This window comes from Ambystoma mexicanum, chromosome 5q, assembly GCF_040938575.1.
Source record: "Ambystoma mexicanum isolate Mex_15411 chromosome 5q, UKY_AmexF1_1, whole genome shotgun sequence".
NCBI lineage: Eukaryota > Metazoa > Chordata > Amphibia > Caudata > Ambystomatidae > Ambystoma > Ambystoma mexicanum.
In genome coordinates this window covers 1,080,948,860-1,080,972,908 of record NC_090933.1, presented here as the reverse complement: position 1 = coordinate 1,080,972,908, position 24,049 = coordinate 1,080,948,860, and the positions used below count along the sequence as shown (strand labels likewise).

Genomic DNA, 24,049 nt, shown 5'->3' with positions numbered 1-24,049 from the left:
GACTCTATGGTATCTAGTTAAACCTTAGGGGTTCGGTATATTTGATGCATAGAGTGTTGTGAGCGCGCTCAGCGAACTGATGTTTTTCGGACCACTTGATATGATATATACGTATCACAATGTGCCGCACACGCTTGGAGTAGTATACCCAAACTGCAAGCATTTGTTTGTTGCATTTCTTTATACAGCTTTGACAGGACCTCGATAGCATGCAGCACATGCACGAGAAACATTGACAGTTTCAGCAATATTGCAGACCACGGCCACCTTGGAGCTGTTGTGTTTGATACATTATTTTCCAAGTAAGCTTTATGTTTGCTATACTGTTGGCGGAACAGAATTTGGGGGGGGGACAACTTTCTCAATTTGACCGTATGCAATATTGATAGAGTGTTATCTTACCCACTTGTTGTTTCAGTTGCTACATGGCCAATTTAAGGATACATGCATAGCTCTGCATTACCAGCCTATGCTTGAAAACCTGGTCTAGTAATTACTGTGAATCTACTTCTGTGCTACACATCTTGTCCAAGTGATTACTTCCAGTGTGAGTATTGGCGTTGTTGTCATTTTATCTGACTCACACCCAGTGCTTAACACGATATTCTGTAGGTTGATTTATGTGGAGAACATATGTATCCACTTTATTTGGTTACTTGTCTCATGGAGATCTTTTTTCTCTTTTTTTCTCTCTCTGTTTATGTCTTTTGTTATTGTTCATGGTGGTTTGTCCTGTAACGATTTTCTATATTGTCTGGCTGTACACCACGCAACGTACCCCCCTCATGGATCTCCTGGGATTGGGATGACATTGCAGTATTGGGACAAAAATTGATATTCCTCCTAAATCACCCACAAGACTATTGATTTGTATGCAGGGTTAGTGTGAATTTGTAGATTTGATCTCTCGATGTGGTGCTTATGACTCAATGGAAGGGTCCTAGTATGATATACGATATGATATGGCATTTATAACGCGCCTATACACAAGTGTTTCAAGGCACAACGAGGCAAGGGAGGGGAACCAGGGGGACATACAACAATCCTACTAGGCCAAGTGTCATTCAGATCGCGCAAGTGTGTGGAAAGGGGGGAAGGAAAGTGCAGTACATGGGAATAGATACTAACAATAAGTAAAATAGCGGCCAGCATGTGGCAAGTGCATGAGTAAGTGCCGACATCAGCTATCGATGTCTGGTGGGGGACTGTAGGGATACAGGACAGTCTCCAAGTGCGGGGGATGCCAGGTGGGCAGTGCAGGTGTGTGACGGTGGCAGGAGAGGGACCTGCGCCCGTGATCATAGGGTGTCCAGGTAGCCAGTGCAGTGCCAGTATCAGCCAGGAGGTCAGCAGAGGAGAGGAGGAGAGAAAGCAGAAGCAAAGAGAAAGGTTTTGAGGTGTTTTCGGAAGCGGATATGGTTCTCCTCAAGTTTAAGGGAGGCTGTTCCAGAGGGAGGTACCAGCCGAGGAGAGAGATCTACCACCAACTTGTTGCTTGGAGACGTGACTGACCCTGTTCCTAGAGACTGCCACAGCAATTATATTAGAATGAATTGTTGTATGGTATGAGTATGAAGGAAGTATGGTTGACGTGTGGATTGTTGTGGTTTTAGATGGTCTGGATTAATTCATTAATTGTATTATTCATTAGTCTGTTCAACCAATGTACACATCGCTTATGATATGTATGGTTGGTTTTTTCATGACACAGAGATGGTTTTTACAAAATATTTTCATATGTTTTTCTATTTGTTAATAAAATGTATTGAATACTGTATTAGTGTCTAAGGGGTTGAATTGAATGCTTTCTATCCTATTATATGATTAATGCAGGACACCGTTGTTTAATTTCTTGCTTGTTCATGAAATACACGGAGTCATGATGCAGATAGGCAGACTTCACTGGCACACACCGCATGGAAACACCTAGTATTATGATCTCTTAGGTTTTTATAGATTCATTGGTGGCTTATCCAGGATAGATTGTACTACCCAGATATTCCTGGTATCCCCCGTTACTTCTGTTTTTGAGATTATATTGGATTCACCTGAACAGAAAGGCAACTTAGCCTCCCTGAAGAGTGTTGGCGACACGAAAGCGCTAGGAGGAGAACAGCAGTGCAAGAAGGGAATCAACCCTGTGAACAATTGAGCAGCAATTGGGATTTAACCCTGTGAATGTACTGGACACTTTGGGATGGGATTTAACCCAGTAAACTTTTTTTCAGGTAAAATATTGGCTAGGAACTTGAGTGCGCGCCTCGCCCCTTCTTGTTTTTTCATGTTGGCGTTACGTGTTTACATTCAGGAATCATGATTTAATAATTATAGTTACCAACCAGAGTTGTACAGTTGGTTAGGTTTTATATTTAGCAGTATTAGTCCAACCTTGTTATTAGTTCAAGTTTTTTTGATGCCTTTTTTTATTTATAATCTTTCCAGTCATTTTATTGGGTCATACTCTATTTTAGTGCTGGTTTGGTATGGTATGGTTAAGTAGAGTGTATGGTGAGTGTATGAGAGTGTTTCTGAGGTGTGTGCAGTTCTTTTTTCTTCAATATTTTTCGTACTTTGATATGTTTATCACAGAGTTTTGGTGATTATATATTTTTGTATTATTTTCTATACTACATTTGCGTTTGCTACATTATGCTCAAATTACAAATGTTTAAGCTCCCATCAGGGATTTTTATAAAGATTAAATACATTTGTATATTATATTTGTAGGATATGAATTCAATTCTTTCATGTTCCAATAGAGAAATGTACTGTTCTTTAACCAGACATATGAGCATATGTTATTAATTTTAAGTCGTGCTACCTTGCATTTCATACTACAGAGACATACGAAATCCGGTCTCTGTTGGTGTCCCTGTTCTTTTGTTTTTTTGTAATATTAATTCTAAACCTTCCAGCCATCACTCCTTTTGTTTTGCTGCTGAATGTAACAAGGCCAACAGAACCAGCACAATAGATTCAGCTCCATGAAGGTTAAGTGGAGTTTCATCTCTGCTAGGGACCACAACCCACTCACCATTAGCCCACTCGGATCCCGCACCCTAGCCCTGCAGGGAAGCCTCCTTAACCATGGTTACTTCCAGCCACAGATGCCAAAATGATTCTCCTGCCATCAAGTTCTTTCTGCAAGTTCACCCCACAATATCCTGTAAGGCCCTGGCCGGAACCTGAAGATGATCAGTCATTCTGTCTGAGAACTGTGACCACAGAGATATGCAGGAACACTGGAGTGACCTCATTCTAAGTCGGGCCTCTGGTATCTGAAAAATGCAGGATGCAATGGGATCCAGCAAACGCAGGAAGTCCAGGGCCGGCAGTGTATGGACATTTTGGAATTTGGAGACCATCTGCTGGATATTCAAAGCCCTATCCTTGGGAGGAAAAGCATCCCCCCAGCCCCCCCAAGGACAAGGGTGAGTCCAGGACCGCTCCAGTGACCGTAACACTTGTGAGGGTGTCATCTGGTACAGAAGAAGACCAGTTGGTGCAGTAGGTGGCAGGTATGGTGTAGAGGTTGAGCTTGCTCCAAAGAGCGTGGCCTGATCAACCAGCCGTTCAGACATGAAACCCCCTTCTCAGACTGGCTGGCACCACTGGCAACAATTTGGTGAAGTACCTCGGGCCAGGGATGAGCCTGAACGTTAGGAACTGAAACCGATAGTGGGAACTGCTGATAACAAACCTTAGTTACTTCCTCTGCTTGGGATTTATGGGCACGTGTAAGAACAAATTACTTACGTCGCAGTAATGCTCTTTTTGATGGATGTTCTGCCACTATCTATATGATACCCTTATACCAGCGCAGCTGTTCCCCAGAAACCTTTCCACTGCCAGGGGGCGCAGTATGGCTCTGCATTGGTTCCATCCGATGTCCCACGCTTGATATACATTAGGGCCAGCATATATAGCAGCATAGCGCCCCCATGACCTCAGTTCCACCCTTTTTCCCTTGCACTCTGAAGCTGATGGACCGTACAAACGATGGTGTACTATGTGGCACGAACATCCTTCAGAAAGAACATTACTGAGAGGAAAGTCATTTTTTCTTTGTTGGGATTAATTCTCCTTCTAGGGCTAATATCCCTCACCTAGTGAGTCCCCCAGCAGCTTTGCTGGATTTCTGGAGTTTATTTTTTTCCACTTGGTAAGAGTGGACATCCTTTTTCCACTCTTACATGTGTTTTGGCCTATGTGTTTTTACTCATTGTGTGATCTTGGGCACTGGAGCACACCACTCCAAGTGCCCCTGTTCTTGAATGGGTTACACAGCACCTTTAGTGTAGTAACCCAGGGTTGTCTTTAAGACTTCCCTCTGACTCCATTTCGCTGGGGCTGACTACTGTCCCCCAGAGAAAGGTAAAGTTGCCATTTACTTTACATAGTCATTTTTACCACAGACCCAGTACACCCCCTCTTACATGGGGTGGTCAGTCAAAATCTCGAATGACAAAATCTCGAATGACAAAAAGCACGAAACAAAAATCTCGAAAAAAAAATATCGAATTTTTTATTTATTTATTTATATATGTTTTTGGGGTCAGGTAAGTAAAAAAAAAGGGGGTAAAATAAAAAAAATGAAAAAAGGGGGGTTGGGGGGGGGGAAACCCCCCCATTTTGAAAAAAACCGCATTGAAAAAAAAATTCGATATTTTTTTTTTCGAGATTTTGAATTCGTGCTTTTTTTTTTTCGAGATTTTGTTTTCGAGATTTTGACTATAAACCCTTACATGGAGTACTGGAAAGGGCGAATCTGTACCCCTTTTCTGTCTATACCTCTCTGAGCATTGTTTCGCTCTTTTAACATTTAGACTTGGCTGGTGGCAGTGGTATCTGCCCTAACTTTTCTACCGTGATCATATTAGATAAACGTGGTACTGTTCTTGGCTATTATATTAGCCTCGAACATAAACCCGCTTGACCAAATTGTCTTTCTTTGGGCTCCGGTTGGGTTTATTCGCCATTTCTTTTTGTTAAAGTCCTTCTTGTGTTTTACTTTGCGCGGCAAACTAGGTTCGCCTTCTTTGTTCACCGTCTTTTGGCGTGCTTCTGCAGAGAAGCCCTCCTCAAGGAGCCTGGGTGTCTAGGTGGGCTAAATGTGTGTAGTCACCCCCTGCACAGGGTATCCTAGGAAACCCAAGTCGCACTTTGCCATGATTGGCTGAGGTGGTTGTCCCGGATGGACAACCGCCCTGCTGCGTGATTATCAGCCAGGCTGTGTGAATGGAGGTTTCGCGCATAAAAGGCAGGTCTCTTGGGCTAGAAGTCAGAGTCGCCTCTGGAAATACAAGGAACCGAAGAGAAGCGGAGAAGAACGACGGCTGCTGCAACTACCCCGTCCCGGTGAAGCCCTGCTGCAGTCCTGAGCCATCTACCCTTTGACGGCTAAGAGGAGAACCAGTCCGGAGTCTTCTTCCCTTGAGCCTGGTGGGGATAACCAGCTCATCATCTTCAGCCAGAGATCTCCGCCGTGGACAAAATCGCTGCACACTGCTGTCGTGGTCCGGATAGCCACCTGCCGAGCCTCTCTTGTTTTTAAGGAGCGCACCTTTTATTCGTTGTCACTGCTGCCGGCTTCATCCATGTGTGGTGCAGACCCCCTTCAGACGTTCTCCTTCACAATGAAGCTCCAGGATTCGTGGGTCTGCAGGAAACCAACAGGAACAACTGCCAGGGCACCAGCTGCATCATTGGAATAAGGTACTGTGCTCTACTCGAGGAAACTGGGTGAATCCCTTTTTCTTCATCCTCAAGGCTCGCCCTTGTCTTCCCTCCTTCTTATAACTTTTGCTTCTGAACATTGACAATATCAAAGTACTATTGGCCTACACTGAATCGTGAACTATCTAACGGTGTGATCTTCGGCAACAGGTCTCCGGTGTCACTTAACCCTGGCTCCGACCCTTTGACTTTTGAACTCCTGTTTCTGAGTGTTTCTCGATACTGTCTGCCTAACCTAAATATTGCCTGTGATTTTTGCCTCCAACTCCCTCTGGGTATCTCAGGTGCTAAGTGTGTTTTTGTCCCGGTAGCATTTCATGTCATGGATACACGTTTATTGAGTAGACCGAACTGTCAAAAAGTGATCTCAACCGTATCCGCGGTATCGTGTTTTGTTCATAACACCGGTTCATTCAAACACAGGGTACTTACCTTGAGACATACTGTACAAAGTGAATTGGTTAGTTGTAGTATATTTAACGTGTGGTTTTGTTTAAAGTTTAATAGAGGTGTTGTGTTTATAACTGATGGTTTCAAAATAAATGCACTTATATTTTTTACCTGAAACCTTGAGTCAGTGTTTGCTTGAGCTCCAGTAATTGTGGTCCCTTTGTGTAATCTCTGCTACTGCTCATATACTCTTGAGATAAGCCTGGCTGCTCTGCTACTGCTACCACTATAACTTAGTAGTACAGGCTTGTACCAAAGATAAAACTTGTATTGTCACCTGTGGTCTTAATTGTGTGTAGTGGTCCTTAAGGGCACTGCACAGGATTCTGCCTAACATTCTTCTAATGGATTATTTCCTGTATCGGATTCTTCATTTAAGATAGACTCTCAAAGCAGTACGTAAATCTGAAGGAGGGAGGAAACAAGGATACCACCTAAACCAGACAAGTGGCCTACCAAATCAGGCATCCTGGCCCACAAGGGAATCCAAGCAGTAATGCTTACCAAATGTATGCAGTGATGCCCACGTTTCCACCTGGCTAATGTCCAGGACAGGGACTCCCGCGGCGGGGCAGAGGTGGCAGCCACTACTCTGGTAGAATGAGCTCTGAGACCCACACACACATCCATTCCAGCAAGATCATACCATTCTGAGATGCAGAGAATGATTCACCTGGATAGGGTCTGTTTGGTCAAGCACTGGACGTGATGTTGGCCACCATATATATTATGTCACTATGCCCCCATTCCTCAGTTCCTCACCTCTTCCCCCCTCCCTCCAACCTTGAGCTCAGTAGCCACAAAGTAAGAATGCAAGGTTTTGGGCTGAAAGCAGACAAAACCCCCCCTTTTTTTTTAAATGAGGAAAAGGATTGCACCGAAAGTCCTTGGCTGAACAACGTTATAAAAGAAAGTCTCAACTGAGCCTAGTACACAACTAATGAAAACGTTGTCCCACGAGAAGAGGAAGACCACATATAGACTGCAGACCACTTACATAGCGGGCCGGAAGGGAGGGTGATGAGGAATCTGCGGGAGAAGAATCCATAGAAAAAAAGATTACAGTAAGTAATTTCTCCTTCAAGGGATTGCATTTTCCCGCAGATTCCTCATCAGATAGACTCCCAAAGCAATAAAGAGTGCGGAGGCGGGATAAAAGCTCTTAAACAAGGAAGCTCTGCAAAACTGCCCTACCGAAATGGGATTCCGAGCCACGTGCTACATCCAGACAGTAATGCTTGGTGAATGTGTGGAGCGACGACCACGCTGTAGCTCAGCAAATTTCCATTACCGTAACGCCCCTTTGTAAAGCAGAAGATGCAGCCATCCCCCTGGTGAAATGTGCCCCTATACCTAGCGGCAGATCTTTCCCTGCAAGCTTTAACACTCTGCAATGCAGAGGGTTATCCACTGTGAGATTGTCTGGTTAGACAGAGCCAAACCGTTTCTGGACAAACAGAAATCCACAAAGAGTTGGTCCTCGCATCTGAATTTTGCCATCCTTGCCACATAAAAGCTGAGAGCCCTCTTATGGTCCAACCTATGCAGCATCTCCACATCCTTGGAAGGATGCAGAGGAGGGTGAAACACTTGCAAGTCGATGCTCTGGGACAAGTAGAAATTCAGAGACCATTTTAGGCAGGAATCTAGGCCGCACCATGAGTGAGACTTTTCTCCTTAAAGAATCAGAGGAAAAGTGGTTTACTGGATAAATCCTGCAGCTCACTCACATGGTACGACGTCCTTTCATCGTCTGCCTTTTCATCCCCAGGCTTTTCAAAGTGCACATTCCATTGAATGTGCTCATCGAATTTTTTTTTTAGTGGGGGGTGGGGGTGGGAAAGGGCAGATAAGGGTTTGGGCAGGTGGGCAATGTCAACAAATAAGTGTGGGAGGGGGGACTAAGAGGGTACCCCCCCCAAAGAAAATGAAAAAAAAAACATGAGCACATTCGATGGAAAGTGCAAGTTTAAAAGCCTGGGGATGAAAAGGCAGGCGATGAAATGACATGGAACCACTCACACATGTTGCTGACGTGATTGCAACAAAGAAGGCCGTCTTCAAGGTAAGTAGCTTGACAGAACATGAATGGATGAGTCACCATCAAAGATATAAAAAACAAGTTAAGGTCCCAGGTCAGAACCACAAAGGGAGTAGGTGGGAACCTCTTTATAAGGCCCTTCAGGAATTGGGTCATTATCAGGATTGTGGTAAAGGACCCTTGATCCGGAGTCCTCTTAAAAACAAAGTCGCAAAATTGCCTTTGACTGTACCAAACTGAAGGCTAGTAATAGAAGGAACTTCATCACCATAGTGGTGGGACAAGTAATAGGATCTATCCTGCGTACCCTGCACCATGCCTCACATCTTTTCCATCTGCACGCATACAGAGATCTGGTCTGTGTGTAGCCAGTAGCACCTCAACGGGATGACAGGTTTTGGAGGGAAGGCATAATGATGGTCGAAGACCAATTCCATTATAAATGTGTCCCCCAGTGTGCCTCTCACTGGCAATTCCACCAAGCAGAACTGTGTGCACTTGGAGTTGGACCTCGTGGCAAATAAATCGACTGTTGGAGTAGCCCATCGAATGACGAACTCCTCAAGAACCTCTTGGTACACTTTCTACTCGTGTGAGATTGTGTTCTGCTTGCAGTTCTCTGTTCCTGCTGGATGAACAGCTGGAGATCTAGTTCTCCAGAAACTAGAACCATAGTTGCAGCGCCTACTAGCAAAGGGGTAGAGACCGAACACCCACAGTTTGTTGAGGTGATGCATGGCAACTGTATTGTCTGTCATAACATGGACGTACTTCCCTCATAGTCAGAGCAAAGGCAATCAGGGTTAACCTAATCGCCAGTAACTACAGCCTGTTGACATGCCACTGGCTCTCCATTGGTGACCAAAGGCCACTCATCTGCAGACTTGGGGGTGGGGCCACAGAGGTCAAAAGAATTCCCCCATCCTCATGTTTTCTCTGTTGGCCCACCAAGACAGGTCGCTGGCCACTGACTTTGAGGATGTCCTTCATGGCATCAAACTACTAGGACCACTGATCTCTCAGTAGTCATTGAAGAGAACGCATGCGCAGTCTGGGCTCTGACACCATAGAAATGCAGAAAGCCATGAGACCTAAGAGATGGACGAAGGAAGCCGCTGGTAGGCTGTCTTAATTCTCGAAGAGTTCGACCATTTGACCGACACTTGTGACTCTCTCTTTGGGTTGCAAGGCTTTCTTTCACCTGTTGTGTCAAGGACTGCTCCGATGAACTGGACCTAGTGCGGTGGTGTGACATGGGACTTCTAGAAGTTTAGGGAGAAGCCCAACCTGTGTAGTAGCGAGCAGGTGTCCTCGAGCCGAGTCGATACTTGCTCTGGTGACCTCCATCGGATCAGCCAGTCGTCCAGTTATGGGAATACGTGGACACCAGATCTCCTGAGGTGTGATGCAACTCCTGCCATCAGCTTGGTGAAAACCCTGCAAGGTTATACCAAAGGGAGAAACGTTGAATTGGTAATGCATGTCATCTATGATGAATCTTAGGAAACGCCTGTGCTTATGATGGATCGGCACATGAAAGTAAGCGTCCTGAACATCTAGCAACACCAACCAGTCCTGAAGCTGCAGTGCCAGGAGAATTTATTTCAACGTCACCATTTTGAGCTTGTCCTTCCTCAGGAACATGTTCAAGGCCCTGAGGTCCGAAATGGGACGGAGTCCTCATTCATTCTTGGGTACCAGGAAATAGCAGGAATACCAGCCAGATACGCTCTGCTCGGTGGCACCTCTTACACAGCACCCTTCAATAACAGGGCTCTCAGTTCTTCCTGGAGATCCTGTTCCGGCTTTTGGTGGGTGGTCTGTCTGGCAGTTTACTTAATAGTGGTAGACAGTAGCCCCATTTCCTGAGCTGCACTGGCGCAAGTGCTCACAAATCTCCCTCCAACCAGAGAAACATGAGGGGAGAACTCAGCAGCTTAGCGGGTGCCACGGCCCCTGCCACAGCTGCTGCAGTCTGCTGCCGCCTAGCAGCCCTTCGGTCCCGTCCGAGATGCAAGAAATGCCTGTCCTTGCCTGGCTTGCAGGAGCTGTGCCCTTTTCCCAAATGGGATATACCGCCAATAGCCTCTTCCCCTTGAGGAGAAAATGAAAGCATGTTCAGGCGGTTGTTGCACAGCCAGGCCCAGCGACTTGGCAGCTAATTTAGAGTCCTTGAATTTCTCCAAGAACTCATCGGCCCTAGGGCCGAACAGGTACTCGCTCGCCATCTAAGGCTATGTCCAACAACTTAGCCTGGACATTTAGCGAGAACCCAGAACTGTACAGATAAATTGCCCTTCTCAGCACAGTGGCTGATCTCATTGTTCTGCCCACACAATCTGCAATGTCCAGGCCTGACTGCAGTGCCTGGCAAGCCACCTCCTTGCTGTCATCCACATGCCGCAGAAACCCATCCCTCATTTCGCCAGCAGGGATGTGTGTTATGTTCCCTGCTCGGTAATGACAGTAGGAGTCAATGGGCTTCCACTACCTGTCTATGCCCTAACATCTATAACACAATATAGACAGTATTTGTTTAATTGAAACAAATTATTCCTGGGTCTAAGTCCCTACTGATAGCTCTCTGGCCCTGTGTTCAAATACCTCATGCACCCGTAGTGTGGTACAGCCATCCCTAGGTGGCGATGGTGTACCGCCTGGAATGTGGGTGTAGAGATCCTTGCCATCAACTCTCTCACTACTCTCCTAAATCTAAGTGCACATTTCTTGGTGCTCGGTTTTCTTTTTTAATATTACCGCCCCCAGTCTGTGTGTCCTATAGTTATAATTGCTTCGACCCGGTGGTCGAATACAACTTAATTTAATTCACCTAGGGATGGCTGTACCATACTACGGGTGCATGAGGTATTTGAACACAGGGCCAGAGAGCTATCAATAGGGACTTAGACCCAGGAATAATTTGTTTTAATTAAACTGTACCCTGCTCGACCAGTCTCCACAGACCATGGGAGTATTTGGCGAACGAACACGATGTGTTCACCGCCTTGAGGGCCATACTGCCCAAAGCAAAAATCTTCTTCGCCAGGGCATCAGTCTTCTTAGATTCCGTCTGTTGGTAAGTTCGAAGTTGATGTGGTTCGTCTGGAGCTCACTGTGGCAGCTTGCAATACTAGATAGCACCCCTCGCCAGTTTGCAATTTTGGCTGTAGTGGAGCAAGGTTTCAGCAACAAGGTAGTATTGGGATCAGTTCTAGCAACACTGAAGGGCAACCCCCTTTCTGTTGCGGGAACTCTGTCCAGAATATCTGGTTCACAGCGACTTTGCCAGGGCGCCCAGACCCAATGCTTCCACCACCCGCTCAACCATCCTGTGGTACAAGGCATTAGCATGTCCATATGGGGCGTTTTGCTGCATGTCTAGGTCAGGAGATCTGTCTAGACAACTTGCATCATGGAGCCCTTCTGCAAGAGCAACCAAATCAGCCTGGTCGGCAAAGTAATCATCTCCACTAGCCCCTTCACCCTGGACCCGCTCATTGTCGAAAAACATTGATCACGACGCAGGAACAAAGGAACGGTCAACCATCAGCGCTGACGTTGTTGTTCCCAACAGGCCTAATGGCGGCAATGATATCGGGCCCTTTGGCATTACGGCCAGATTCTCGGTAGTCGTGGTCAAGAACGAGAGTGTCAGGCCCGACTTTTCTTCCGTGTGCCAAAGCCTCTGGGAACACCTGGAGCCATGGGAGCCTGCTGCGTCGAGACTGGAGTCGTACCAGCAGCTGCTGTTTTAAACAATTGGAGCATCTGCTCCTTGAAAGCCTCCCACTCTGCCCTCGATGCACCCAGACTCACATAGGTCTTACTGCACTAATCAGAGTCATGCCGGAGTCAGTGGCGCAGCTTCTTTTTGTGGGCAGAGGATGATGATGAATGGCTCAGAGAATGCAACCTTTTCTTGGCCTTCTGATGCCTGTCCTCTTTCTTGGGTGTAGGAACCTCTGTGTCCTGCCTAGACAACCCGGCAGTCGAATGAGCTGTGGATTACGACAGGGGTCGCCAGAGCACTAGCTTCACCGACCGTTCCCTCAACGACTTGAGATTACTTTGCTGACAAGAGGCACAATCCACAATGATGTGATATTTCCCCCAGACAACACACGCAAATGCCATGCAGGTTGGTGATCGTTATCTTGGCATTGCAGTCTTGACACTGCTTGAACATGGACGCCTTAGTGGTAGACATATTGACGAAAAGCAGTCAAATATGAACATTTTGCTAGAATTTTATCGAATTGCAATTTCTCTCACGGGAACGGAGGCACAGGTGCATAGTGACATAGAATATATGGCGGGCAATATCACGTCGAGTCGAGAGAGAAAGACAGTCAAGTTGTACTATGCCCCCTGTCGAAAACATTTCTGAGCAGCTGACACTGGAATAGATATCTATCTGATGAGGAATCTGCGGGAGAATACTATCTATTGAAAAATCCCCACATCCTCAGCATCTAATGGTTCAAAACCATAACGTACACGATCCCCCACTTCATAAAAGATTTTCCACACTTTTTAAAGAATTGAGACCTGGGGCCAGAGGGAAGTCTAGCAAGATGCCAGCACCAACAGGGACTGGGACCGAAGAAACCTGTGATTGCATCAGGGTGCCTGAAGGTAGAGCCAAGCAGTGCTGGAGGGGGGAAGGCTCTAAAGCCGGGGCTAGAAGTGGCCCGGCAGGTGTGCAGTTGCAAGGGGCGCACTTTGCCAGCTACAAAAAGCAAAGTAGGCCTCAGATCTACCACAGTCGTAGAGAATGATGATGTTGAGCATCTGCACTTCAATGCATCAGACTGTTGCGGAGTAGAGGTGCGTGTGGAGAACAATACCTTAACTTCCTTTTCAGGTGTCGTCATGCCTTGAGTGAAAGTTATGCCTCTGCCTTCTAGAGGAAGAGAGTGAAAAATGCTCCTTTAGAAGATGCTGGGGGGGTTGGGACCTCTTGCAGTGCTTTTTCTTTTTCTTGTATTTTCGGTCTCCATCACAAGAGGGGCTCTTCCAGTTCCAACTCGCAGACCACTGTTTTTCAGGTCAGAGACACTGAAGTGGATTACTTATGGAGTGCCTTTTCCCGCCCTTTGAGATTGAAGGTGTGGTGTTTAGAAGGCCTATGGGGCATAGAGTGGCAGGAGCTGCAGTCTTCCATGTCAGTTCCTCACCTAGCCAGTAAACATATACCTTATGGGGATCTAACAAGGACATCTGTCGCTTAAAATCCCTGCAGGGCAGTATGCACAAGGACTTTGGGGCATTAGGCATGATGCAGTAAGAACACAGCGAAGTAGCTTGTGGGATTCCGGAAAGCAGCATACTGAGCATGCAGGAAAAAAGAAACTGAGGTCATGGGGCTGTAAACAAATCCATCCACATCCACAGTCATGGTTGCCAATGACACATAGCTGATGCGTAGATGCACTGTGCCCTCTGGTCGCTGAAAACATTTGAGGCCAGAATGAGAGCATGAATATCTAAGGTGAGCAATCTGTGGGAACAAAAACTCCATTAGAAGCATCCCATTTTAGACATCCTCTCTCATAGAAAGAGTTGCAGGGCAGCGCTCCACAATCGATATCTGAACAAGCAGGCTTTACAGGACATGATGAGAGGACAGAAAACAGGATTCCCCTGTGCTTTCTGGACAAACTTTGGAGATGGCAGACATGGATGAGGGCTTTTGCAAGAACACCATCACTTGGATTTGAAGGAGCCTCACCAAGAGGCGGCAGTGCCATCAGAGCAGAATCCTGCTACAGGACGCTTGGAAGAGCACTGACCCACTTTTCAACTGAGGGGGGCAGATGCTAAAGGACTCTAGCTCACTGGACACTACACCCCACACAAGCAAAGGTCACCCACTAAGGTTGCTATGGCCATTCCTAACTTTATTTCCAGAGAAGTGTCAAGGCCACTTGCTTCTTACAATTCTAGTACAGGGGAGTGAAACTTGCGTCTCTCCAGATGTTGTGGACTACAACTCCCATGAGCCCTCGGCATTGAATATACTGGCTAGTGCTGATGGAAGTTGTAGTCCAAATCATCCGGCGAGCCAAATGCTGCAGACCCCCGACTTAGCCACTTCCTCTAGATCACAAGCCGGTGGGGCATCCAAGTCATACAACTCAGGTGGTCTACCATAGCCAGCACCAAGGCCCATCTCAAGGCTGAAATTCACAAGGTAATCCTGTATGTAGAGCAGCTGCTTTTAGAAAGCTGGATTTGAGGTCAGTATTTCAGAGTAGGTATATGTAAGTTCTAGTAATGGTTGTTGGGGGAGGCAACAGGCATACCACTACATACAGATAACCGGAAAACTGAGGTGGTTAATATAGCAGCTGATCGATGATATTCACTGCCAATTAGTAAGGTGGCAAAAACATATATTGGAAATAAAACAATGGGAAAAAAAGTTAACAAAAATACTTTTGCACCAGACATTTTATTTTGCCCATATGCCAACTAAAACATCAATGCTGAACAAAATAGTCTATCGAAACGTTGACACACGCAATACCACTATTACGAATATCTGCAAAGACTGATTTGAGTGAATTCCTTCATTATTATACTTTTGAAAAGACCATTACATTTGAAAAAAGTGTTTCAACAATGTCCCTAAATTCAATTTTACTCCACAAATGATTAAAACTATATACAAATTAATTCTCATCTAAAACTATTAAGAACATGATCACTTGTAATACAAATGCATTAAACATTTAAATAATAGGTTACCTGGAATGACTGTACAAAATTAAGGACCTGTAAGGAAAGCTTTCTACTGGAATGTAAAAGCTTCTGAAGGCTGTAGATGGAAAAAATAAAGCAGTCAGCAAAACAGCCATGAAATTTGTATGAAAACACTACTGCTCATAAACAGTACTATAATTGTACATTTCGAAGAGGCATCACTTGATCAGGGTCAATATCCTGCAAGGGACCCATATGTTCATTTGTCAAAGTTCATATTGAAGCGCAGTATGGATGCACATTCAACCAAATTCTCTTTGGATTAACCTAGTAAATGACTGCACATTGACTTGGCTGGCTTTATGTTACAGCTTTTTTTCTCATCTAACATTATCTGGGAACACCACCACTTTGAGGCTATGACCAGAAACGGATTTATGAGCTCAGAATTTGCTGTGATGGAGGTATAATTTTTTATAGGAATTGAAATGAAGTAAGACTTGATAATACATCCTATGTTGAGATTTGGTTTTTCAATGGAACTTTACCACCCAATCACTGCATGCCAGTTATAAATATCTACCTTAGTGCCAATTAAATAACCGTTAGATGTTGATGCATTAGTGACTAGTCCCTGTACTCCATCTCACTACTTCTTGGATATCCATATATGGTACTAGGTGAGGCGGGGTGAAAGTATTAGTGGACACACTTATATCAGTCTCTTTGCTAAACAAATCAACTCTAAGCACTCACCTTCTTGCGTTATTTGAAGACGAGTTGCTATAGATCATTTCTGACCTCTACGATTAAGTCGTAAGATCGCAGTGCTTTTGGTTGGCAGTCCAAAAGTCACCAGAGAAGGAATCTCTCGCCTCTTCAAGAAACAGTTATGGAGAAGGAAACTATCCTCCCTTTCAAAACTTTAAATATTGACTAACTCGTTAAAAATTGATTGCTGTGCTAGATGCTTGTTGGGAGGCCTTACCCTGAATACACTTAAACATGGGTCCATGAAGGGAATCTACCTGAGGCTAGTGGACTTTCTTCCTGATTCAGAAACATGAACATATATTTGTCCAGAATGACTGATCAATGAAAATATAAAATAAAGAAAATTGATTGGCAACTGCAATGGAAAATGTCACTCCTGCTAGGGAGAGTGATATTTATCAATGCATCATGCTACAACGTAAGCAGTAGCGTATGGCTACAGTAATCTGGAGGCCCACAGTAAGATTCTCAACAAAGGTGGCATCAAGAGTTTTTACTTTTATAAATGAGGATATAATATTCCTGAAAATCAACAGAGAAATTAACTTAGCATAATGTTCTTTCTATGGATTGTTCTCCTGCAAATTCCTCATCATGATAGATATCCATCACCCAGCTCTGCTCTTTGGAAACCTTTCGACAGGGGGCATAGTGGACCTCGAGTCGGCTGTCGATTATTCGATACGTCTTTTCTGGCTCGCAATCGTCAGCTCCGGACGTGATGTCTGACGTCATATATATACCACGCCACTAGGGCCCATGCTTCAGTTCCTCCAAATTGTTCCCCTTCGATTGAACGCTTCAGAAGAAAAACCACAGCAGGAGGCTAACCAGCCGTTAAAACATTTATTTTTTTAAACAGAAACTCTCATCCCAAAGCCATCACCAGATGCCTTCTCGTTAGGACAGAAGTGACAACCACATAATTTTCTGAGTGGGGTTGGATGGGAGGGTCGATGAGGAATCTTCAGGAGAAGAATCCATAGAAAGAACCTTACGGTAAGGTAATTTCTCCTTCACTGGATTGCTTTTCTCCTGCAGATTCCTCATCATGATAGATTCCCCAAGCAGTTAGGATAACGGAGGAGGGTAGAAAGATTTAAAACAGAAGATTCTGTAGAACCGCCCTACCAAACCTAGCATCAGCTCCCCGTGCAACGTCCAAGGCATAGTGCTTGGTGAAGGTATGCAAGTATGACCAAGTGGCCGCCCAGCATATATCCCCAACAAGGACCCCTCTTTGAAGGGCCATAGAGGCTGAGACCCCTCTTGTCGAGTGGGCCCTGATGCCTGCTGGAAGCTCCATGCCTGCCAATTGGTAACACTTGGATATGCACAAAATAATCCACTATGACAGGGTTTGTATAGTGATGGCAAGGCCTTTTCTAGACAAGGAATGGGCCACAAACAACTGGTCTGATTTCCTAAACTCAGACGTGCGAGCAACATAGAAGCTTAATGCTCTCTTGGGATCAAGGTGGTGGAACCGCTCTTCCTCCTTTGAGGGATGCAGAGGAGGATAAAAGACAGGTAAATCAATAGACTGGGACAGATGAAATTCTGAAACCACCTTAAGAAGGAATCCAGGTCTGACTTTACGAAAAAAAAGGCATAAAAGGAGGTTTGCAGCACAAGGCTTGCAGTTCGCTAACCCTCCTGGCAGATTTTATCGCAACCAAAAAGGCTGTTTTAAGGGACAACAGCCGCAAAGAACAAGAATGCATAAGCTCGGTGGGGCGTGGCTAGCGCGCGGACGATGCGGACGTGAGCCGAGTGAGCTCCCGCAAGCGCCAAAATAATCCTGCATTTTCATCCTGATTCCTGGGGATTTCATGCGGCATAAACACTGTGACCGAGCCCATAAAGCTGCGGGCTCGGATTGACGGAGGTGGTGGCACCTATCTGCCCAGACGACGGAGATAAATCCACATTTTGCAGAGGCCCGGCAGCGGAGCTACGCGACCAAGATGGCCTCCGGTGTCTGAGGACGGACTTCCTCCGACTGATTGAGAGGCCCGAGACGACCTGACACGGCGGGGCACGGGACAGAACGTGAGACGGACGCCCGTGACCACCCTCTCTTCCTCCTCTGTGGAATCTGAGACTGTTCACCGGCCGAGCCCCGCTGACACCCGGAAGACCCCCGGACGGATCCGATCTGCGAGAGAAGTGGGGGGAGAAATAGCAGCCCTCCTGGGGTCCCGGTGGTGTGCGGCTCCTACCTCCTGATTCGTATCCACTTTGGGACACCACGCCGTGACTACAACCCCTACCCCCCCCCCGGACGGCGGAGGGCAGCGGCGACTGGGCCGCGTTAGAAGTAAGTGATCGAACCGTGCCCGTTGAGGACCGTACCGCACCAGCGAAAGGGGGACCACCTGCCTGGGTGAACAGCTAGAAGCGCCGGAGGTCCGCGCGTATTGTGAAGGCCCAGCAAAGGGCGCTGGGCCTCAAAGTACTGTCGCCATATAAACCCCAGGCCCTAGTGGAGGAGGCTTCTGGAACTCACAGCCCTCCACCTGACTCGCTGCACGGCCACCATTCCACATACCTGGGGGGTACGACCACGCGTACATACAACAATTCCCGCCCCATCGTAGCAGACACGCCACAACTCCCAAAAATATGGGGAAGGACAGACAGAAGAAATCATCTACACAGAGCAGCATGGACCAGTTTGCCGTTGCTACCACCCCGGCCCCGGCTGACCCAGCAGCACGACCAAACTCCCCCATGGGAGAGGACTCCATCTCGTTACGGGACGTAATGGCAGCCATCGCCAACTCTCGCTCCTCCATGGAGACCAAAATAGACAGTATGGCGGCGGATGTCTCTTTCCTGCGCCATGATCTGCAGAAGTTGACTTCCAGAACAGGAGAGGTGGCACACCGCATCTCCGAGGCGGAGGACAACATTGGCGGGATCAATCGTCAGCTGTCCCAAGCCTTAAACCGCCTGAAAGCCCTGGAATCGAGAGTGGATGATGGGGAGGGAAGGTCCCGCCGCAACAACGTTCGCATCCTGGGCCTGCCGGAGGGGGAAGAAGGACAATGCACGGAATTGTTCCTGGAACAGTGGCTCGTGGACATCTTCGAGCCCCAATCCTTCTCAAAATTCTTTTCGGTGGAGAGGGCTCATAGAATACCTTCGGGCAAACCACTCCCGGGCGCTCCGCCCCGGACTATCATTGCTCGCTTGCTTAACTACCGCGACAGGGATGCCCTTCTGCAACTGTCACGCTCACAAGGGACGATCACCCATAACGGCTCCCGAATCGCCCTCTTCCCGGACTATACCCGAGAAGTGCAGCGGGCACGGCAATCCTTTGAACCACTCAAGAAACAACTTGCTCAGATGAATGTGAAATACGGCCTGCTCTTCCCGGCCCAACTTAAGATCTATCATAAAGGTACTACTGTCCATTTCAACGACCCACAAGAGGCCTGGAAGTGGGCAGAGGCTCACATAGAGGGCGATTGGACTGCAAGACCAAGGAGACCGAGAGGACGACCCCGACCCGGACCTAGGCGGGCCTCCCCGAGGAGACACCCAGAACGGGGGGGACAGGAGATCCTGGAGCCAGCGGCACAACAAGAAGAGGAATGAATTAACTATAGTCCCCTACTAGGACCTAAGAACACTGCTGGGACACACGTGCGTGCACCGTCCGCGCCTCCGATCTCAACGCGTAATCTACCCACCACGGAAGATGTCGACAATGGGCGCAAAGGTGGGAACTCTGGGGAAAGATCTGATTTCTCCCCTGATCAGACCTCTCTTCTCCCCCCCTCTCTTTTTCTTGCTTGTTTCGACCCTATCTAAGGGTCTGGTTTTTGAGCTGACACCTTAAGTTGAAGGATCAGCATGTTTGGGCGACAGGTACTTCATGTTGGGGTGGAGTATGGGGTGGGGGTGGGTTGGGAAAGTTCAAAACTTTGTTGGTTATTTCAGGACTGCCACTTGCTCATGGGCCGAACTATGCACTGTCCCTTGTTAGGGACGTCTTGCACTATTCCACAAGGCAACCCTGCTTCCTTAGTGCAGGCGAGAAGCTTACCGCCATCTCTTATGGATCGCTATACCCTGAAAATCCCCATCATACGTAGTAAATATCCTCTACACAAACTCACACATCCCTCATGCAGCACACTAAATCCTTGAAACTCCTCACTTGGAATGTGAATGGGATGGGGTCAGGAATCAAACGGCGCCTTATCATGCAATTCCTAAATAGACATTCCCCTGATGTGGCCCTTCTGACGGAAACCCACTTGGCTGGGGTAAACTGTGCTTTTTTCCAGAGAACTAACTATCGCCTTGCCTTTCATGCGAGGTACACAATGGGCTCCAGGGGCACCCTCATTCTGATACACAAACGTATACCATTTATTCAACATACCGTAGAACAAGATCCCAGGGGCCGATACGTGTTCATCCTGGGAATGATCTGGGGTCAAAAGGTGGAAATTGCCTCGATTTATTCTCCACCGGGTCTGGGACAGGAATTACTGGATGACCTCACCACCCTTATAGGGAAACATCACCCTGACACATACATCCTAGGGGGGGATTTCAATAACACCATGAACAACAACACTGACCGTTCCCACCTCCGGAATCGTAACCCAGATACCCCTACCAGATTAGCCAACTTTACATCTGCTCTTGGGCTCCGGGATGTGTGGAGGGAGCTACACCCCGATATTAGGGAATATTCGTTCCACTCTGGTGCCCACGGTTCTATGTCCAGACTGGATTATTTTCTTCTATCACACACTGACCTCTACAGGGCAATGTCTGCAGAACTGCTCCCTCGGGGCATCTCGGACCACTCACCGCTTTCGATGGAAATATGTATGCAGGGCGCCCTCCCCACCAGAACGTGAAGACTTAATAGCTACTACCTAGGGTTCCCAGAGCTGATAGATCGCCTAGAAGAAATATACGCCGAATACTTCGAAATTAATGAAGAATCGGTAGACAACCCTGTGACAGTATGGGAGGCATATAAAACAGTGCTCAGGGGTGAAATCCTCTCCTGGACGACACATAAAAGGAACACCCGGCTCCAAAAGATACTAGAGGCCGAGAAGGAAGTGAGCGACTGGGAGGCTAAACATATTTCCGATCCCACGTCTGAAACCCATCGATCCCTCCAACGCGCTCAAGAGCGCCTTCGGAACAGAGCGATGGATGACGCAAAGCAGGCCCATTGGCAGGCTAAAGTGAGAGTATACGAGCTAGGGGACAAAGCGGGCAAACTGCTCGCCTGCCTGCAGAAAAGGGACGAAGGACAACGCCATGTCCGAGAAATAGTCACACCACAGGGCGACAGCTAACGCTGAGATTGCTGAGGCCTTCTCGATGTTCTACGCAGAGCCCCAGCCTCTCCACTAGACCCCTCCCTCTTAGACGGGCTATCGTTGCCGACGCTTTCCGTGCAGCAGAAGGAACATTTGGACTGCGCCTTATCAGAGGCCGAGATTTCAGAGGCGTTATCTCAGCTCCAGCCGGGGAAGACACCGGGCCCAAACGGATTCCCGGTTGAAACCTGGCAAAAGCTAGGAGCAGACAAAATGGCGGCCCCCCTGCACAGAATGTTTCTTGCCGCCCGGGAACAAGGGACTCTCCCACCAGACCTGTGTAAGGCGACCATCGTGGTCATACCCAAACCTGACAAACCTCCACACAAATGTGCTTCCTATAGACCAATATCACTGATTAATGGGGAGGCCAAGGTCCTTGCAAAGCTCCTAGCGAACCGATTACAACTGGTTGCACCCACCCTGATTTACCCAGACCAATGTGGATTTATGCCCCACAAATCGACCCAGATGAATCTACGCCATCTCCATCTGGCAATGGAGAGATCTCCGATTATAATCGGACCTTTGGCCCTGCTGGCAATCGATTTTGAAAAAGCATTCTATTCAATTCGATGGGACAGCCTTTGGGAGATCATGCGCCGTATGGGATTCGGAGAAGCCTTTCTAGGATGGGTACAATCACTCTATACTAACATCCAGGCGGAGGTAAAAGTAAATGGATGGTCCTCTCGATCCTTCACTTTGGGCCGAGGTACACGGCAAGGATGCCTGCTCTCCCCCCTTTTGTTTGCCCTTGCAATCGAACCACTTGCCATTTGGCTTCGCCAAAATACTGCCTGGACGAGGTTTAGATGGCCAGAGGGCTATGATGACCGTACATCTCCCTAGGCAGACGATCTCCTTATATACCTAGGAGACCCGCCTCGATCCTGCCCCATCGTAACACAGCTGCTCGTCCGCTTTGGTAAATTTTGCGGACTCAGAATCAACTGGGATAAATCAGTTTTCTTTCCTGTAAAGGGCGGAGAGCAGGCCATCCCCCAGGAGTGCCCGTACCGTGTTGAACGACAAGGCTTTCGATACCTGGGAATCTGGATATCCGGGGACTTGACAAGTTATGTAGAACACAATCTCCGACCGATCACAGACCGGTTCATTATCGATGTTCAACACTGGAAACTTCTCCCCCTGACCCTTATGGGTAGAGCGGCACTCTTTAAAATGATGACCCTTCCCAGATTCCTTTACATCCTTCAGAATGCCCCACACAGAATCCCAGATTCAGAGTTTCACCTAGTAGAGACACTTCTTAGGGACCTTATATCGGGGGAGGTCAACCACGAATAGCGTTAACCACTCTCCAGAGATCGATCTGGGAGGGAGGAGTGGGAGTCCCCCGTCTCCAAACTTACTAATGGGCATCACAACTGGCTGTGGTTAATGATCTTCTCCACGGAAATCGAGACCTACCTCACATACGCGCTGAGATAGCTACTACACAAAATGCAGATCCACTGACCCTCCTCTATCAACCCCTTCCGAGAACCCCCCCACCCACAACTACAACACACCACACTATGGTCTGGAGACAAGCACACTGGTTCTTTGGGGGGGACAATAAAGTTACCATCGCACAACCTCTCTGGCAAAATAATAACCTAGCTGCATCCCGTGAACTTGAGCCATGGCCCAACTGGGTGAAAGCAGGGGTCACGAGAGTGGGGGATATGCTCACAGATGGGAAACTGACCTCATTTGAAGATTTGCAATCACAATTCCAGATCCCGAATACGGAATGGTATCATTACATACAACTGGCCCACGCCTTAAGAACCCACTTAACAGCAGACACAAGGGTACCGGACTACACCCCCATAGAGCGCAACATCCTACCAGCGTACATTCCCACCAAATGCACTTCCATCTTATACAATGCCATATCCTCCTTTGCCACCCCGAACTGAACGAGCTCAAGGTGAAATGGGAAGCGGATGTGGGGGAAATAGATCCGGAGGACTGGATACAAGTCCTCATGCATCCCCGGGAAATTGCTATCTCCTCTAGGCTCCGACTGGTGCAGTTGAAAATACTGCACCGGGTATATTACCCTAGGACGCGACTATACGGCTGGAAAAGGGCCCCAAACCCAAACTGTCTCCGATGCGGGGAGGAGGAGGGAACCTTCTTTCACATCTTGTGGGCATGTCCCCGGATACAAACCTTTTGGAATGCATGCTGTGGGGAGCTCTCCAAGGTCCTGGCCTGGACCATACCACTGGGCCCAAAGGCCCTACTCCTGGGAGTACCTAATGAAATCGAGGCTAACAAGTGGGAGAGATTGCTCCTACACACGGCAACAGGGCTGATTAAGCGTAATATAGCACAGAAATGGGGAGCCCCTGACTCCCCGACAATGGATCAATGGAAACTGGATATGGACGTGTGCGCCATGATGGAGCATAGGATCTATTCAGCAAGGGGCTGTCCCAACAAAGCCTCGAAAATTTGGGATAGATGGGGAGAAGAAGCGATCCAAGACTCCCTCCCACATGCTGGGGAGCGCGCAATGGGTACTATGTACTACACGCCAATATATGTACTAAGGAAGACTCTTGACCACCGCTGATATGTGTATTGCCTTTGTTGATTGAGAATGACCATGATAGTCCTTATGTTGATTTGTTTTTGCTCTTTGTGATTGTTATAATACAATAATAATAATAAAATACTTTATTAAAAAAAAAAAAAGAATGCATAAGCTCAAACCGAGCCGCCATCAAGTAGGTCAAAACTAGGTTAAGATCCCAAACTGGAACAACAAAAGGGGTTGGTGGAAACTTGTTGAGAAGGCCCTTCAGAAACTGGGACATGACCGGAATGGTGAAAAAGATACCTTGGTCTGGAGACCTCTTTAACACAGACAGAGAGCCGCTGAATACCCTTTGACTGTGGCAATCTGAAGGCCTGAAGAAGCCAGTGACAGAAAGAACTCCATCACTTTGGTGGTGGGGCAAGT

At 47.3% G+C, this 24,049-nt stretch overlaps 1 protein-coding gene across 1 annotated transcript in view; it reads right to left on the bottom strand.

Annotated features, from left to right (window-relative positions):
- Positions 1-24,049, bottom strand: part of FAM91A1 (family with sequence similarity 91 member A1) — a 1,180,047-nt gene that overhangs the window by 13,751 nt on the left and 1,142,247 nt on the right. Inside the window, exon 23 of the mRNA XM_069621589.1 lies at positions 14,978-15,047. Coding sequence (XP_069477690.1) covers positions 14,978-15,047 — 70 coding nt within the window. The remainder of the gene's footprint in view (positions 1-14,977; positions 15,048-24,049) is intronic.